The 17810-nt window shown below is 45.9% G+C and overlaps 1 protein-coding gene across 4 annotated transcripts in view; it reads right to left on the bottom strand.

Moving 5' to 3' along the window:
* Positions 1-542: 542 nt before the first annotated feature.
* Positions 543-17810, bottom strand: part of MAPK8IP1 (mitogen-activated protein kinase 8 interacting protein 1) — a 59830-nt gene continuing 42562 nt past the window's right edge. For all 4 annotated transcript variants that reach the window (XM_083601964.1, XM_083601962.1, XM_083601961.1 and 1 more), the window contains 9 exons: positions 15698-15779; positions 12841-13716; positions 11432-11507; positions 10090-10262; positions 9229-9338; positions 6372-6491; positions 3540-3610; positions 2637-2735; positions 543-1737 (listed from right to left, as the gene is read on the bottom strand). In XM_083601964.1, coding sequence (XP_083458090.1) covers positions 1665-1737; positions 2637-2735; positions 3540-3610; positions 6372-6491; positions 9229-9338; positions 10090-10262; positions 11432-11507; positions 12841-13716; positions 15698-15779 — 1680 coding nt within the window. In that variant the 3' untranslated portion in view covers positions 543-1664. The remainder of the gene's footprint in view (positions 1738-2636; positions 2736-3539; positions 3611-6371; positions 6492-9228; positions 9339-10089; positions 10263-11431; positions 11508-12840; positions 13717-15697; positions 15780-17810) is intronic.

The following is a 17810-nucleotide window of genomic DNA, read 5'->3' as shown; positions in this document are numbered from 1 at the left end:
GCAAGACTTCTCAATGATTGTCAATAACTAACAAATTAAGCCCCCTCCCCACTGTATCTGAAAGCAAAAAAAAGACAGACGCACAACACCAAGGTTCACAAATATATGGAGACAGGACCTCAATGTAAATGGGAGGGAGTTGGCCTCCATCTGTCTTGGGAGACAATGGAGGAGTGCCATGCTCCCCGCCTGAAAGCCAAGCTATTCCAAGAAGAACGAGTTGTTTTATAATACCCAGCATAGTCATTCAACACTATTGGATTCAGTGGGACCTTTCCACACTTTTATAAGCCTATGCAAGGTTTATACCTGTACTTTTGAAAACTGAAGATGTGTGACATTTCCCTGGAAATCTGATATACTATAATTTGGTTTCAAAATGGGGGTTGCAGAACCTGGAATGCTGCTATGCTGCAGCTGGTGTGGCTCCCCAAGGAAGGCTAGCAAAATGTCAAATTTGGCTCTTGCAATTCCCAGGAAAACAGCAGTTTTCTTAGAGGCCTGAGTCTCCTTGGGCAACAAAACAACAGCAACACAGGCTCTTTGAAACATCAACGTTTAATCATTGTTGTCATTAGAGCAGAAGCACAGAGCCCCCTGCTTTGGGGGGGGAGGGGGGAGAAGGGCAAAGGCACACCTTTCTGCAGCTCTTATTAGCCCCTAGTCACTCATGCTATTCTCCCAGCTTTGCTTCTTCTCCGTGGGACCGAGCCCTTCCTGAATCAATTTTGTGCTTATGGCTGGAGCTCCTCTCAAGCCCCTGATGCAGATGAATCAGATGAACCCTGGCTCTCGTGTTCTGTGCAGGGTCCAGATTCCCTCCGTGAATGCAGAACCTGCAGCTGGAGAGCGGGTATGGAGGGAAGGGAGATTTAGAGCAAGGGCCGGGGTGGAGGAGCTCTTTCCATCAGCAGATTCCCAGGGCATGGGCCCTCCCTGGCTGTCTACATGCCTTCAAACTGGGAGGGGCTAGGACAGGCACCAGTGTTCCTCCAGTGGTTCCCGGATTTTTTGCAGGCACAGGATAAGAGACTTGGATGCTATCTCTTGGGAACTGGCAGGGCAAATGGCCACCACCCCCATTCTCTGTCTCCTATTCCACTATTCCCCAACCCCACCATTCCCAGCCAGGGACTGGGCTCACTACTTGCAACCATCCCCAAGCTTATTAGCTATTCCTTCTTCTGCAGTGGAAGAGGAGCATTCCCATCTTACTAAACTCCCAATGTGAAGGGCTGAACACGGCAGCTAGAACTAGAGCAGGCCCCAAACAGACTCGAGCAGAACTCGTGGAGCCCTCTCTCTCGCAGTAGCACCAAGGCAGCCCATTCAAGTGGGCACTCCCAGTGCCCATGCCCACTCTCCTCCTGTACCAGCGGCAGCAACACCTGCTTCCGCTGGTGGTGCTTTATTTCAGATAAACAAACGAACGGAAAAGCATATTTCTTCTTCTGATAATAAACCCTTTTTTTTGGTCCACCCACCCCACCCATCCCAAACCCCCAGCCCAAGGAAAGAGGAGGTGCACTGAAAGAGGTGGGGCTCTGCGCACTGAGGAACACTGTTCCCACGCCCACTCCTCCTTCCATCTCAAAGCAGCTTGTCCATGCACAATGGGGGGAATGGCCCTTGTCTGTACAGGAGGGCGGGGGCTGCCCCGGCCCCTACTCTAGGTAGATGTCCTCTGTGGGGCACGTATATTCCACACATTCCTTGTAGAACTGATGGAAGGCTCTCCTGCAAAAAGAAAACATGAAATGGAACGTCAATTGGGAGCTGGGATTCTTCCACAGAACAGGCAAAGCAACAAGTTAGAGCTCAACACTGAGCCTACCAAGAGGACCTTATTCGCCGCCTCTACTGCATCTGCAGAAAACAGTATTTGGAAAGAGGTAGATTCCATCATGGGAGCAGGGCTGGGACGGGAGAGTGCCAAAGCTCTGCCTAGTCAGGTTGTATGGGGTTCAATTCCAATCTGCTACCTCCGATGATGTGGACAGGCTGCTTGGACGAGTGAAACCTACCACCTGTCTCCTTGATCCTGGTCCATCCTGGCTCATCAAAGTGAACTGGGTAGGGCTGGGCAATGGGCTCTGTGGGGTGGTGAATGCTTCTCTCAGTGAGAGAGTCTTCCTGGACCCCCTTAAAGAAACTGTCATTAAACCACTCCTTTAAACCCATCTATGGACCTGGCCATTATGGCCAATTATCACCCAGTCTCAGATCTTCCATTCCTGGGCAAGGTGATTGAGCGGGTGGTCATTGAACAATTCCAGGCACATCTGGAGGACGCGTACCATTTGGATCCCTTTCAGCTGGGATTCAGGCCCCATCATGAGACTGAAACCACCTTGGTTGCACTGGTTGATGACCTCTGGTGGGCTAGAGACAGAGGTCAAAGCTGTTTCCTGGTTCTGCTGGATCTCTCAGCAACTTTTGATACTGTTGACCATGGTATCCTTCTGAACTGTCTAGGGGGGTTGGGAGCTGGGTGAAAAGTGGCTGATCCCTGGCCACTAATGCTTCTGCTGACATCTCCAGTACCCATCTGCAACCAACACACCCCTCTCTTAGATCCAGGTAGACCGGGATCTTTGTAAATAGCAGGAATTTTCAGGATGTAGTCTGAAACTCACCCTACAGACTCTGCAAGTGGTTTGGTGGACTCCTCTGCAACAAAGACATGGCACGCAAATCTGTGGTCAGCTGGGTGCTTGGTGATGAACCCAAAATACCTGAAAGAGAAAACACAATACATGAGCTTGGGCTAAAGGTTGGGTCTCTTTTTAATACGATACAATATCTTTATTGTCATTGTCCCTTGTGGAACAATGAAATTAAAAAACTACATAAAACTACATAAAACTACCGCAAAACTACATAAAACTACATAAAAACTACATAAAACTACATAAAAACTACATAAAACTACATAAAAACTACACAAAACATTCAAAAACCCTAAAAACTCTAAAACCCCATTTTAAAATACACTATACTCTGGTATCCTAGGCTAGGAATGAATTCTCTAACAAAGAAACAAGACCCATTGGTTCCACTCTTCCTGCAGGTACAAAATATACCTCCCTGAAGAGAAAGCCGTTGGTTTTGCTTTGTATGTGTGGGCAAAAGCAGGAAGTGGGACGAATACTTTTCTTCCTGTGCAATTTGCGTACCAGACAAAGCTGGTAAACGGCAGCTCACCTGGATCTCTAAAAATAAAGCTTGATTGAGAATCCAAACCCCCACCCCCAACACACCCCACCAAATTCACAGCGGTCTTCTGGCTTCTGTCTATCTATGTTGGTACCAAGTGGAGGATAAATGTAGGTGATACAGTCTGATTAACAAGATCACATCCCACCTTTATCAAGCATATTGTTTAGTAGGGATTAAGAAGATTGCTACACAGGAACTTCCTATACAAGTTACACTTCAAAGCCCCAAACTGCCTAGGATACACTGCAGGATAGTGCAAGGAGGAAGAGCTGTGTGTCTCCTTTGCCATGAATTCATTTCGACCATCCACCAGGACTTACTTGTTGTTCTTTGGGTGGTATCCACAGAATGAAATGTTCTTCAACTGGAAAAAGTGGCTACATTTATTCCCCTGCAGGATGGAGAGAGCAAGATGTTAGGCTTGGGTAAGAGTTAGGACAGTTGAGGAACCAGAGCCATTTATTGAAGGAAAGGGAAATTAAAATGTGTTCGGATCCCTCACCCTTGGGAGATCCAAGTCATAAATTAAAAGGACCTCATGCTGTGTTTTGGGGAAATGATATTCCATTGTAAAACTCTAAACAGTTTACCTGTGCACTGCAAAAGCTTGTATGGTAGGAAGTACAGGGGAAATTCCAGGCAGGGCTGATGAGAAGGAAAATTAAGTCATGGGAGTCTTGCTGTACTGGCCTCAGAGTGAGTAGGGTCCCCAGACTCCTGATTTGTCCATTTTAAATTACTTAGATCCTTAGCCGTCGTAGAACGAAAGTTAGGAAGGAAAACGTGCATAGACTATTTTGTGTGATATGATTCCCATCTTTTAGCAATTTTAGTCAATGAGTGAAGTCGCAGCTGTAATTGACAGGTGCTATGTTACACACACATCAGAGGAGACCCCAAAACAGCTCAAAAACGACCAAGGAAGTCCCTTCTCCAAACACTTGAGAAAAACATCAGCCAGGTCCAGTTTGAAGCCATTTTACTGTCTTCCTTGCTCTATGTGTGACTTTTTTCTAGATGGAGAAAGAACTGCCTGATTCATTCTGAAGGATCTTCCAGGTTCTTTTAAAAGCTTTTCTCTTCCTTTGGCTTTCCCTGGTAGAAATGGGATTGTTGACCAGAAACAATGACTGAAAAATCCAGGATTTTAGTGTAGCTGTAATTGGGCAGTAGCATGTCTACCCAAAAGCAAAATTAGCAGCTAGGACAATAATTAATTCCTGCTCTTTCTAACTCAGAATTAATTTCATGCAAGAAAAGAGCTTTTTCCAATATTATGTGATTTCATTTTTTAAAAAATCCTGCTAATGCAAAATACGTATCACAGGGGGGTACTGCAACTGAGAGAGCTATGTGGGTTACATCAACCCTGCAAAGTAGCCCTAGCTTGCTATATTCAGGCCTGTCGGGGTTTCTTCTTCTGTCATTGGTTTCTTCGTAGGGAAATGCAGTTGAGGGTGTCATTAAGTGGATTGTCAACTGTATTAATTGCTTTTTCAACCAAAGGGTGGGGAAAATAGGGGAATTATTGGAAGCAGCTTCTTGTTCCCAGTATGATAATCAACAGTTACTTACTGTTGGTCAAGAAAAAGAAAGGGGTGTCTGTTTGTCCTGTGCTAATAACACAGTTCTAGTTGTTAAGGAATAAAAATAATAACTAACCACAGCAAATGCTGCTAGAATACACTGCATTCAATCTTGAATTCATCCAGCCATGAGCATTTAAACCTCAGTCGCTGTATTTCTTATGCCACTTTTGGTACACACCCTCCCCTACCATCTGAAATAGTGTCTGGTCTTGAAATGAATATAGTAATGCCGACCTAAGATCAATTGATGAAGCGTAACGTAACAGGTTAACAACTCAGGGAACAGGAGTTTATTGCATGGTTTAGGGTTGGTACTGGAGGACAGCAATGCCCTTGTGCCTTTAACAGCTGTGTGGCAGGCAGATATTTAACAGGTTAAACCTTTTCTAGTATGGAAACATAAATACAGAGCAAGCTTCCCCCGCTGACATTCGGCCTCTCAGACATATTATTACTGATGTGCAGCTCCTTATCTATTTTTGGACTCTTCATCCCACTCACAAAAGATTATATAAATTTCCGTATGACACAAAGCATATGCAAATCTGTATCCTCTTTTGTGAGTGGGGCAGAGGGTCTAATCCACATACAAGTGTCCTGGGTCCAGAAAACCCTGTTGGCATCACTAGTTCCAGATCATAAGCTTCTTACTCTCTCCTAAAGGGTCTTATGCAGGAATACGAAAGCGGGGATTTCAGGTTCAGGATTACAGGAAGGCTGCAGCAGTATCAGAGTCAAGCAATATTCTTGTACCAGCTACAAAACGTCCCAGCCTTTACATTGTGTGTCATTTAACCTTCAATAAAGGAAAGGTCTTGATTCTGTTACAATCATTTCATGAGGTAGAATTGAATGGATTCTACTTTAGCGTTAGTGCACAAAATAATGGGACAGTTGGTTACACACATTTGAAAAATAGTAATACATTCAAACAAATGTTTTGTTCAAGCAAAATAAATTGAAGCCAGCTGTGTTGATTAAACACAGCCCAAGCTCAGATAATTAATTAACACGCTATCATATACCGGTATATTTCTCCCAGTCTTTCTGCTTTCAGGTCCACTGCCCTCGATTGACTCTAGTAGGGCATTTCCATTGTGAACAGAATGCACTTTCTGAATGGCTTTGCTCCTTCCTCTTAAAAGCTCCATGTGAGCTACTTATGCAGAGAGGCTTTACTGCACAGATCCACAGGACACCGGTTAAAATAGTAGCAGACGGGTTTAGCAATGCTTCGTAGATTATCAGAGCAGCTTAGCAAACAGACCTTCCAGTGCATTAATATACCTACAGCCTGGGAGCATGTACTTTTGCATCTGGACTTCAGGGCATGAATATGACTCTGCCCTGTTATCCAATCCCCAATAGACTCCTTCAGGAAAAGACAGGAGGCACCGCCAGCCAGGACATATGCAAATCGCTCTCGTTTGCATGCTCTCTTTTGTTTATTGGCCAAGGGGTAGCACTGAGCTGCTGCTGGAAGATGTAATAATAATGAGGCACAGAGAGCACAGAACCCAGGAACAGTGCTGGCAGCAGAGCTACACATGTGGTCAAGCCTACCTTGCTGGGATCCTTAGAGTCATCGCCTTTCACAGCAATCTTGACTCCTCTCATGCTGATCTCCAGGACGCAGCTGGAGGGCGGGTTAAAGTGCACGGTGAGGCGGCGAGTAGTGGCAATCTGTGCCAAAACAGAAAATTTGCACCAGCTGTCACACAAACTATCTGGAGTTTCTGGTGACGCTGCTCTTCTCACGGAAAATATCACCCCCCCTCCATTTGATATAAAACTGGGGTCCCCATTCCTCCTCCCAGGTTGGCAGTTTCAAGAAACATTGACTTCAAAGTACCTGAAACCAGAAGATGGGTGATCTGTTTTGGGAGTGGGAGGAGACAAGGGTTGAAGGTAGACATAATGTCCCAGGATTGCTGTATATATAGCCATACATATACATACACACCCACACTCCACATTAATATATGTTAAATTCATTCTTCACATTATTTAAAAATTGCAAAGTATTAACATCAGTTGCAGAACTGCTATATGGATGGCGAATAAGGAGGGGCATCGGTGATATCACTGGCATTGGTCAATAAGCAACCTCCACAGGTATCTTTCCCACATCAAATACCAAGAGAACTGCTTTTTTTTTAAGCTTAGCTGGGAAACAACAACAACAAGAGGAGGAGTTTGGATTTGATATCCCGCTTTATCACTACCCTAGGGAGTCTCAAAGTGGCTAACATTCTCCTTTCCCTTCCTCCCCCACAACAAACACTCTGTGAGGTGAGTGGGGCTGAGAGACTTCAAAGAAGTGTGACTAGCCCAAGGTCACCCAGCAGCTGCATGTGGAGGAGCGGAGACGCGAACCCGGTTCACCAGATTACGAGTCTACCGCTCTTAACCACTTCACCATACTATACTAAGTGTGTTAATATTTATAACCCATGATAGCTTTTGGTGGAGTGCAGGAGTGCGTTCCCCAATAATACCTGGATAGTGCTTTAAGTGTTGTGGAGGAGGCCCTGCTCATGGTTCTGCCAATGAGCATGGCTTGACTGGCTATGAAATGAGCAGGACCTTCTCTGTGGCTGCACCTCAGTTCTGGAATTCCCACTCAATCAAGTTATTGCACTTGTCCCCAACACTGACATCCTTCTCTAACAGTTAAGAAGCACACCGGCTTATTCATGCCTTTGGTGAAGGGTGAAGAGGGTATGGATGACTCATTAATCTTCTCTGCTGCATTAGGTATGGTGTTCGGTATTTCAACTTTTTTAATTGATACATTATTTTACACTGATTCTGTTGTTTTATGATGTGGTTTTATTGTTGCAAGCTGCTCTGGGCTCCTTAGGGAGGAAGGTAACAACAGCAACAAATGATGAGTGTGTTTTCAAACTTGCCCACTGCTTAATTCCTTCTATGTTTTAGCTCTTGTTCCCCCACTTCCATCTGAACTAGGTATGGCGTTACCAAGGAATCTTGATGAAAGATTCCAGAAAGCACGCATAACTTTCAGATGTTGCTAATGTACAGGATGAGGGTGAACCAATGGAAGCTTTATCCATTCAGGATGGACTTGCATATAGTGGGCAGCGTAAATGCCAGCGGAGTAACAAAAAGCCTATACAGAATGAAGTTACCCCAGAAAGACATAAAGCCTATTCAGAATGAGGCTACCCCAGAAAGAGCAGGTTTGCAAAGTTGAGTGTGTGCCTCTTTAATTTAGGCATCCTCCTGGACTCTATGTCCAAAGCAGTGGCTAAGTGTCTGTTTTATCAGCTGCCACCAATCTGCCAACTGCACCCCTTCCTAGAAGACAGAGATCTCGTCACTGTGGTGCCATGCCATGGTACCCTCCCACCTAGACAGCTGCAACATACTCTCCACGTGGCTGCTCCTGAAGGTTATTCAGAAGCTGCAACTGGTCTAGAATGCAAACACCAGACTGATTTCTACCAACAGCCATGGGGAGCAGATAATACCAATCCTATGTGAGCTCCAACGGCAGCCAGTTGCTTCCAGGCCAAGATGCTGGTATGGACATCTTAATGTCACTCACAGCCTGGGCCTGGAATATCTATGGGGACCATCTGCATATGTATATTCTCCTCCCTAAAGATACAATGCAGCTAATCTCCTTGTGGTTCTATTTTCTATTGAATTGGTAGCCACCACAAAAGTGCCTTCTGGCTGGAGGTCCACAGACTGCAGAACCAATTGCCTACAGAGATCTTCCAGATTCAGGACTTTGCCTTTTTAAGTAGGCACTAAAAGCAAACGTGGCGCTGTGGGTAAAACCTCAGCGCCTAGGACTTGCTGATCGCATGGTTGGCGGTTCGAATCCCCGCGGCGGGGTGCACTCCCGCTGCTTGGTCCCAGCGCCTGCCAACCTAGCAGTTCGAAAGCACCCCTGGGTGCAAGTAGATAAATAGGGACCGCTTACTAGCGGGAAGGTAAACAGCGTCTCCGTGTGTGCTGTGCTGGCTCGCCAGATGCAGCTTGTCACGCTGGCCATGTGACCCGGAAGTGTCTGCAGACAGCGCTGGCTCCCAGCCTCTAGAGTGAGATGAGTGCACAACCCTAGAGTCTGTCAAGACTGGCCCGTACGGGCAGGGGTACCTTTACCTTTAAAAGCAAATTTATTTACCCAAGAAGCTTTTTATGGTTAAAGTGCCAATTTGGTAACTTAACACACCCACACACCTCCTTCTGACAGTTTTCTTGGCATTTTAATCGTATGTTGGTTTGATCTTCTCTGCCTTGAGAATAGTTGTATTTTCAATAGTTGCATTGAAAGGCACAATATACATTTTCTAAACAAAATGACATCACATTTTCCCTCCCACCAAAGAAAATGTCCCGTGGGAAAACCATGGCTTAGCAGGGATGGACAGGGACAGTACAGTACCTTCTGCATAGCTGCGCACAGCACATCATTGCCTTTATGATATGGAACCTGGACTGAGCCGAGAAACTTCACCCGGTACTGGTCCACCCAATCGCTACTCTTGCTTGAATCTAAAAATCAAGTTCAAGGTAGGTGAGAAGAATCCGATTCACATAGATATCCTACATGGCGTAAAGTTAGGAGGGAACAGACTTCTGGTTGCTCTAATTACTGACATAGCTGTCAGGGATGGGACACAAGTCGTGAACATCTACACTCCTTCATATGAGTGATAATTTGTACACCAGCTTTGTCCTTTTCCCTTCCACTTTGAAGAGTGTCTGAAGTGTCAGCATTTTCTCAGGAAAAGTCCTGGTTTACAAGACAGCTCTGAGCCAGGACTGAAGTGCATGAGCACAGAGCAGGAATGGGTACAAGCGGCCAGATATGTGTGGGTAGCAGAACATTGAAGTGTTGGTGCTGACCTTTAAAGCCCTAAACGGCCTCAGTCCAGTATATCTGAAGGAGCGTCTCCTCCCCCATCATTCTGCCCGGACACTGAGGTCCAGCTCCGAGGGCCTTCTGGCGGTTCCCTCACTGCGAGAGGCCAAGTTACAGGGAACCAGGCAGAGGGCCTTCTCGGTAGTGGCACCCGCCCTGTGGAACGCCCTCCCATCAGATGTCAAAGCGATAAACAACTACCTGACATTCAGAAGACATCTGAAGGCAGTCCTGTTCAGGGAAGTTTTTAATATGTGACATTTTAGTGTATTTTTCATCTTTGTTGGAAGCCGCCCAGAGTGGCTGGGGAAACCCAGCCAGATGGGTGGGGTACAAATAATAAATTATTATTATTATTATTATTATTGATGGGGTAAGTACCTGTCATATGATCTGGATCCTTGGTGACCTCAATTGCGTAGTAAGCAGGGAAGATGCCCCGGTCCCCGGTCCTCATATTATAAGCCTCATACCAATAGTCTTCAGCCTGAACCTCCACCAGCAGAGGGTCATCAACCTCCAATTCCAGTTCATCTTCATGACGAGGCACAAACCTGAGGAGAAAACCATGCAACTTATCGAACCAAAGCTCTGAAGATACAAGCCCATTGTAAGGTTCAAGAAAGAGACCTGCAAAAAATTATGTATTGGGGGTCAAAAGGTAACGGCCTAAACTCTCACTGCTAGCACACTAGACGAAAAGTGCCTGCATGTTGGCACAGATGTTATTTCTCTAGGCTTGGCTTAGCAAATAACTTCTCACATGAGTGGTGCCACCTCAGAGGAGCTGCTCATGGAAGACTGAAGGAGCTACTTCTCCATAGTTAACTCCCTCCCCCCGCAAAAGTATCTACTTCAAACTGCCATATGCTGTTCCTCAGCTGCTACCCCACTGAAGACGCCATAATGAATGTGCAATGTTAGCTGGCCGTATCCTAAGCCAGCCACACAATCCTAGGGTACAGAACAAGGTTAGAACTCCATCTTGTTGCTAAGCAGCTACCTCATGTATGTGAAAACTTGACATGCAGGCCATGTTTCTGGAACAAGTCGCCCATGCCAAGAACCACAAGTTAAGGCAAGGGTTGTTACAAACTACCTACCTATAATATTTCAAGAATCGTCAAACTTTTCTTTTGGTTTATGCCTGGTTGGAGCTATTGGTGAGAAAGGCTCAATAAATCTAAGGAATAATCAATCCTTTGATATAACCAAGGGAATGAATGTTAGAGGAGCTGTGTTTATTCTCTGGATTCAGCTTTGCAATGATGAGGGCCACTGTGAGGAAGACTTCTTGGTGACTCAACGAGGCATAATGGATTTTGGGTATTGGTCCAGTCCAGTAACTTTCAAAGCCTAACATTATGAATGGAGTTTTGTGTGCTTTTGGCAACTCTTTTGCACCCTATCAAGCTAACAGGGATATGTTATTTGCATACGTAAGCTCTGAAAAACAATTTCTCCCCTGGCTTAACAAATCCTCACAACCAGTGTCCAATATAGGCAACCCTGGATGTTGAATCGAAAACCTTCCATTGGTGAGAACCCAGTTCCAAGTATGTTTTTCTATCTGTACCACAAACTGAGATCCATAGATCAAGGCCACTGAAGACACCTTATGCCTTAGATGACATCTCTGCAATTCAGGTGGTCACAGGTTGGAAAACACCACTGTTTGGGTGGATGGGAGGCTTCTGGGGCAAAAGGTTTTATCTGCACTCACCTGAAGACTGCTCGGTGTGTCTGCTCTTGCTCCTCCCCATTGATAATACAAGAGAAGAGACCAAATGATTCAGCACCTGGAAATGAAGTGGGGGAAAATACTATAGCCACCTAATAACTCTCATCTTCAAGCAATGAAGTCAACTGTTTTCTGGAACCTGTTTTGCCAAATCAGAAGTGCCCAACAATCATCTTAACTGCACAGCTTCCTAAGATTCTCTGTGAGGAGTGGGAATTCTATGCATGAGTAGCTGCTCTCGTGTAGGTACCCTCAATGGGACAATGCGATACAGAGAGGTATAACCTGACCAATGATAACATTCTGGGTGGGTGTGTTTCATTGTTGTAAGTTCTGACAGGAGCCACTATTTCACAGCATATCCAGTTGGGAGAACAATGGTGTTGTGCTCTCAATAAAGTTAGCCAAAGCTTTACTCTGCAGCCTCACCACACCTCCTGCAAATGTGGCAGAAATTGATGGGTTCCAAAACTCAATATAATGTAAGCCTCAATTCAATATAATGTAAGATAAAATGGAGGCAACAACACGTGACAGTAGCCCAAGGATTTCCTGCAGGAATCCACTAGAGAAAAAGCCAGTCAAAAAGGTCTAGCATACTTTGGCCTCTTAATGAGCATCTACATGAAAACAACCAATTGACTGAGCTGGTAGCTTCTTATGGAGCAGATAAAAGGACTGGAGACATACTTCTTTTCCTTCAGTGTTGGAGGTGATATGAGGAACGGATTGTTCCCCATAGTGTGTCTACTACTCTCCCTGTCATCTCTGGTAAACAGGTTTTTCGGGGCGTTGAAGTGTTTCTAAAACCCTGCTTGCCAGAGGTGATGGTGGGACAAAAGAAACGTGTGTGGCAACAATACCCATGTCATATTCCTTTCAATAAATTGCCCCAAGCAATCTTGATTTATTGAGTTCTGAGAAAGTATTATGCCATGGCCATACACTTATGTTTAGGGAGATTTTGTTCCTCAACCCATTCAGACACCAGCATGAGACTGTAAACCAACCTTCACCAATCCAGTTCCCTCCAGATGTTTTGGACTATAGCTCCCATCACCCCAAGCTATCACAACCAAGTCATAGTCTAAAGTGTCTGGAGGGAAACCCAGTTGGCAAAAGCTGCTCTTGAACATATTTGACATTTTCTTGAACTACACATCCAAGTTGCTCTAAGGTCTTCTGAGGTCACCTTTGGTCTAAACAAGATTATTTTTCATAGAACTGTCTCTTGTATTGACCAACAACTTTCTTGTACCCCCCCCCCCAAGGCATTGGGTTTTAATGCCTGAGCAAGTGAAATCTGCTATGATATGCTGTGAAATTCCAGGTCCCTCCCCGCCCCCCGCTCCAATACCAATGCTCATACTGGAATTTGCCCCAGCACTCACTGGAGGAGCGTGACCGTCCGCTCATGAAGACGTTGAGGAACTTCTTGGAGAAATGGATGTCTGCCTCAGGGGTGGAGTCCTCAGAGAGACAGACAGAGTCACGTTTCAGGGCGTCCTCCTCATACTCCTCCCCAATGGCTGACTCATAGGGTGAGGAGACACAGTTGTCGTAGACAGTGGCTGAATCGCTCTCGTCGCTGTAACCCGAGTAACACTGTTTCAGGCTTACGAGTTCCAGCTGCACGTCCTCGTCTACCACAAGAGTGTATTTGACCGAATCGTAGGAGAGGGCACTGGTGTCGGAGCTCACAGACGCCCTCTGGCGGCTATGGCAGGGCCGGTAGCTGCCATTGCTGCTGCTGCCATACACAGTCCTTGGTGCGTTCATTTTGTCAGGTGAGGACAGGTAGTCCAGCACTTCATCCTCCTCACTGATTGAGGTGTTAGGTTTTCCTGCCAGTTGTGGGTAGCTGGAAGTGTCTATATCAGAGCTGATAGACATCCGGTTATCACTGGACTGTGACATGAATGGCTTCTCAGACTCCAGAGGGTCAGAATTCTTTTGCACTGGTGTGAGGTAAATCTCCTCAGTAGCCTCCAGCCTCACATCTGTCTGGTAGCGAATGCGGTCCCGATAAGCTTCTGGCCCCCGTGTCACTACTACAACGGTGGGGTTCTGTGGTGGGGGGCGGTTTGCAACCTGCTGTTTCTCCGGTGCCCGGGACGAGGCAACACAGGCTGGAGCAATCTGTGTGGCAGCCGTACGCCGGCACGGGCTCTCCGTGGATGTGCCCCGATCTTTGGTGGAGGTTGTGCTGTTTTGGTGAGTGACCTCATCACTCAGGCAAACGTGGTCATGGGGAGGGGTCTGCTCACCTAAGGGTGGGTAAGGTGGGGTTAGAGGTTTAGGTCAGCCAAAGGAACGAGGGCAACAGTGTCTGGGTACATCTCAGCACAGTTAATTCAGAATGGTGGCAAAAGCAGCTGTTGTGAAGGCCAGTCACCCTAGGGACTGAATCTAAGGAGCTGAGAGGAGCTGTTTCACTTGGTGGGGCCTGTGGAACATTACAATAGTCAGGGACAATAATAAGCAGAGTTGGTATACCAAGTCCTAAGTATTAGCATTCACACCCCAAAGTTGTTATAAAACCTTCTAACTGGAATGACCAACGTTTGGAATTAGTAAGTTCAAAACTGGAACGAATAGCAAAGGAACTAGTTTCCAGGGACCACAAGGATATTATGAGAGGAAGGAATTAAATGTAGCACACTAGGAAGATTGCTCTGTCAGCACAAGCCTTTCTGCTTGCCTGATGGAAGATCTGCTTTCTCCTTCTCCCATGACCTGTTCCAGACAGGGGCGTAAGAAGGGGGGCGGGGTGCCCAGATTCCATCATGGAAGGGGGTGACAAATTATCAAGGAACAATTACTGCCCTACTAGGGCGGTTCATAAAAAACTTTTTTTAAAAAATGCCTGCTCCAAAGGTCTTAACTTACTACACTAGGGATTATATAGCTATACTGTATATGAAATTTCATGCATATCAGTTAATATCTTGACCCTCCTCCACGAAAATAGCTGTTTGCTTGGCTGTTTTCCTATGTCGTGAAGGCTGAAATTTCAATTCAGTGGTGCACTTACTGTTCCCAACCCTAACCCTGAAAAGCCATCTAATTAGACTTTAATTTGATTTTGACATATTTTTAGGAGGTAATTTAATTATTGCTTGATTTTATACCAATGTTATGTATCTGATGTTAGCCACCCTGAGTCCAACTTCGGCCGGGGAGGGTGGGATATAAATAAAAGTTAATTATTATTATTACTTATTATTATTCCTTTGTAAGAAAATATGAAATAACGTAAAACGATTTTTGCAGGCAATTTTTTTTTCAAAAATCAAAGGGGGGGGGGTGACAAGAAACTTTCCGCACCAAGTACCACCTGACCTTCCTACACCTCTGGTTCCAGAGGTTTTCTCCTGACTTCCACACAGCCAATTTTGTGGGAGTGGGGAAGGGAGGGAAGCTCCGTTGCACTAGTGGAAGTCCTTGCCCAGGTTTCCGCTCGCAGGGCTCATTAGTTAAATCTTGCCCTCAGGGCCAGATTCAACTAAATTATTGTGCAAGCAGAAGCCAGCACAACGTGTCCCGCTAGTTCAACAGAACTCTCCTCCCCATGTTCCCTAAATCTGCTCCGGAGAACCCTCAGAACAGCATTCAGCAGAAGCAGAGAAGAGATTGGTATGTCCATCAAGCAGAACAGCATAGAGGAAGATGAGGGGGCAGATCATTCCACTGGGCAAGCAGAAATGCTCTTGCTGACAGAACTTAGTTTTAGCAGGACACTGGATTCCTCCCCAAGTGTTGTTATTAAATTGATATCTCCCCTTACTTCAAGGACCCCAGAATGCTGTTCATGTTGCTTTCACTTCACAACCCTGTGAGGAAAGTTGCACTGAGAGAGTTAATTTCTCAGACCATCTATTGAGTGCCTTGTCTGACGGGGCTTTTTGAACCCAATTCCAGCACTTGCACCCAACTTTATCACACTAGCTCTTCTGCCACAGATTGTCTTGAGATGATGTAACAAGAGCCACATTGTGAGTTGGCCTTGGATTTTTAGAATAAGCCTGTTCTGAAGGAGAGTAGGCAGGAAAAGTCAAACCCCCCATGCCTCGTGTGCCACCAGTCAATTAATAAAACTATAGCATCCGTTTCAAGATGCAGGCCAAAGTGAAAACATATTAGAAGGATGTAGTGAGAAGGTCCAAGCGCCAGAGAATGTACCATCATGCAAAAAGGGGGAGGAAAAAGATAGAAAGAGAACCAGTCGCTGTACAGAGATGAACTCACCAGTTTTCAGAGGGGATGACGACCGGGACACTCGCTCCTGCCAACTGTGCTTTTTCCCCAGAGAGTTGTTATTCAGAGTGTCCTGAGCAAAAGAACAAAGCGGCCTTGTAGCTGCAAGGGTAAACGGCGCATGGCACAAAGGGGGCCCCATCAACCCCCCCCAAACTCCAGCCTATGGCCCTGCTGCTTCCCCCTCCCCCCTCCCCCAGCCGGCTATTGTCTGTGTGCATTCATAGGGATTCAACAGCTAAATCCATCTGTTGCTGCTGCAGCCGCAGATGCCAGAACCACTGTAGGCCAGGTCCACAATGAAGCAGTTGAGAAAAAAGGGGAAAAGGAGAGGAGATGGAGCAAGGCATGGGGACTGGGGTTGGGGGGGGACTGGGGGGGACTGGGGTTCCAGCCACCTGGAGCACTCAGCAGCATTGCTCCTTTTTCGTAACACCCCCCAAGCCTACGTCAGAATGAAGCAAAATGTCACATTTCTGGGTACCATTCACTTGTGCTTCACTGCTGCAGGGAGACTGAATCACACAAATGCTCTCTCTTTCCAAGTGGTTTTGCCTTTGCCCTGGAAAACTCTCTCTTTAGTGCTAAATCAGAACAAACAGCACTATGCAGAAAACCTGACTGCTGTTTGTTCCAATTCAGCGCTGAATCACAGGTTTTCCCAGGGGGAAGTGGCAGGGCAAACATAAATGTGGATGAGCCATTGTTCCCATTGGTCAAAGAATTTCAGGCATTCTAACACACTGCTGCCACAATGGGCTGAGCTGCATTTTACAGCGTAGCTCCTGGCATTTCTCCATCCCCTCCAAAGCAGCAGCCCAGAGTGAGTCAAGGTGGTGCTCTGCAGAGGTTGCTGGATGACAACTCCTATTATCTCTTATCGCTTAGCCATGTTAGTTGAATGATGAGACTTGGGAGTCCCAACAACATCTGGAAGGCACCATGCTCGCGATCAATCCAGTAGCCAATTAATCAGGATTCAGTTTCTGGGTGCGAGGAGGGACACAGGTTGGCAGTAACCATGTATCCATTGTATTTCACAAAGAGATCCTATCAAAAATGATATTATTACTTGGATAAGGCCATGGAGCAAGACATTCACTGGAGTACCAGACATTAAAGCACACTTTTATGAGAAGGGTATATGCTTTTTAAAGGTGCACAGCCTATGAAGCATAGAATCCTATAATTCTAGAGTTGGAAAGGAGCCAAGGACCATGTTGTCCAACCCCCTGCAATGCAGGAATCACAGCTAAAGAATCCCTGACAGATGGCCACCCAACCTCTGTTTACAAATCTCCAATGAAGGAGAGTCCACCTGTTGAGGCAGCTCTTACTGTGAGAAAGTTTCTCCTTATGTTTAGTTGAAATCGCCTTTCTTGTAATCTGAATCCATCAGTTTGAGTCCCCCTGGTAGCAGTAGAAAACAATTTTGCTCCATCATCCATGTGACAGCCCTTCAGATATTTGAATATGACTATCATAATTCCTTGGCTATCATGAATTAAAGGATTCTGGAAAGTCTGTCCCCAGTGATGCTGCCATGTGCTGTGTCAGAGGCAAGCAGGGTCTCTCTCTCACCTAACTCATCTCTAGCTGCTTCAGCCCCTTTTGTGTCTCTCAGGGAGCTACTCCCAGAGGCTGCTTTGGCTCACCCACTCGTGCTTCAGCCCTGGTACCACCAGACTCTCTGCCCATCTCTCTACCAGGGAAGTCCTTGCTTTCCCAGGGCAGAAGTGGAGGAGAATGTTACAGGAAGCAGCTTCAGGGAAGGCTCTTCCTCTGCTGCTAAGTTAAAAAGCACTGTCTCCTGCAAAAGGGTATCTTAAACAGGCCCCCAGGGCCTCACAGGCCAAGCAGAAGGAAGGTGCACATTGAACGCTAAGCTTGTAGAAAGGCAGCATATAACATTTCTAAATGGATTCAAGTAAGAAAACTACTATATGTACAATGGGAGAGGCAGGGACAAGGAAACATACTTGCACCAATGGTTAACAAAAGGCATGCATACTTTCTGAACAAAAACAATGAACGTAAAAGCAAACTTCTGATGGACTCCAGAACAACACCCCCAAATTTCTCTAAAAGCCATTTAATATGTCCC

This window comes from Podarcis filfolensis (assembly GCF_964270895.1).
Source record: "Podarcis filfolensis genome assembly, chromosome: 1".
NCBI classification, from domain to species: domain Eukaryota; kingdom Metazoa; phylum Chordata; class Lepidosauria; order Squamata; family Lacertidae; genus Podarcis; species Podarcis filfolensis.
Note: the sequence above shows the minus strand (reverse complement) of the source record. Positions and strands in the feature narration are given on the sequence as shown.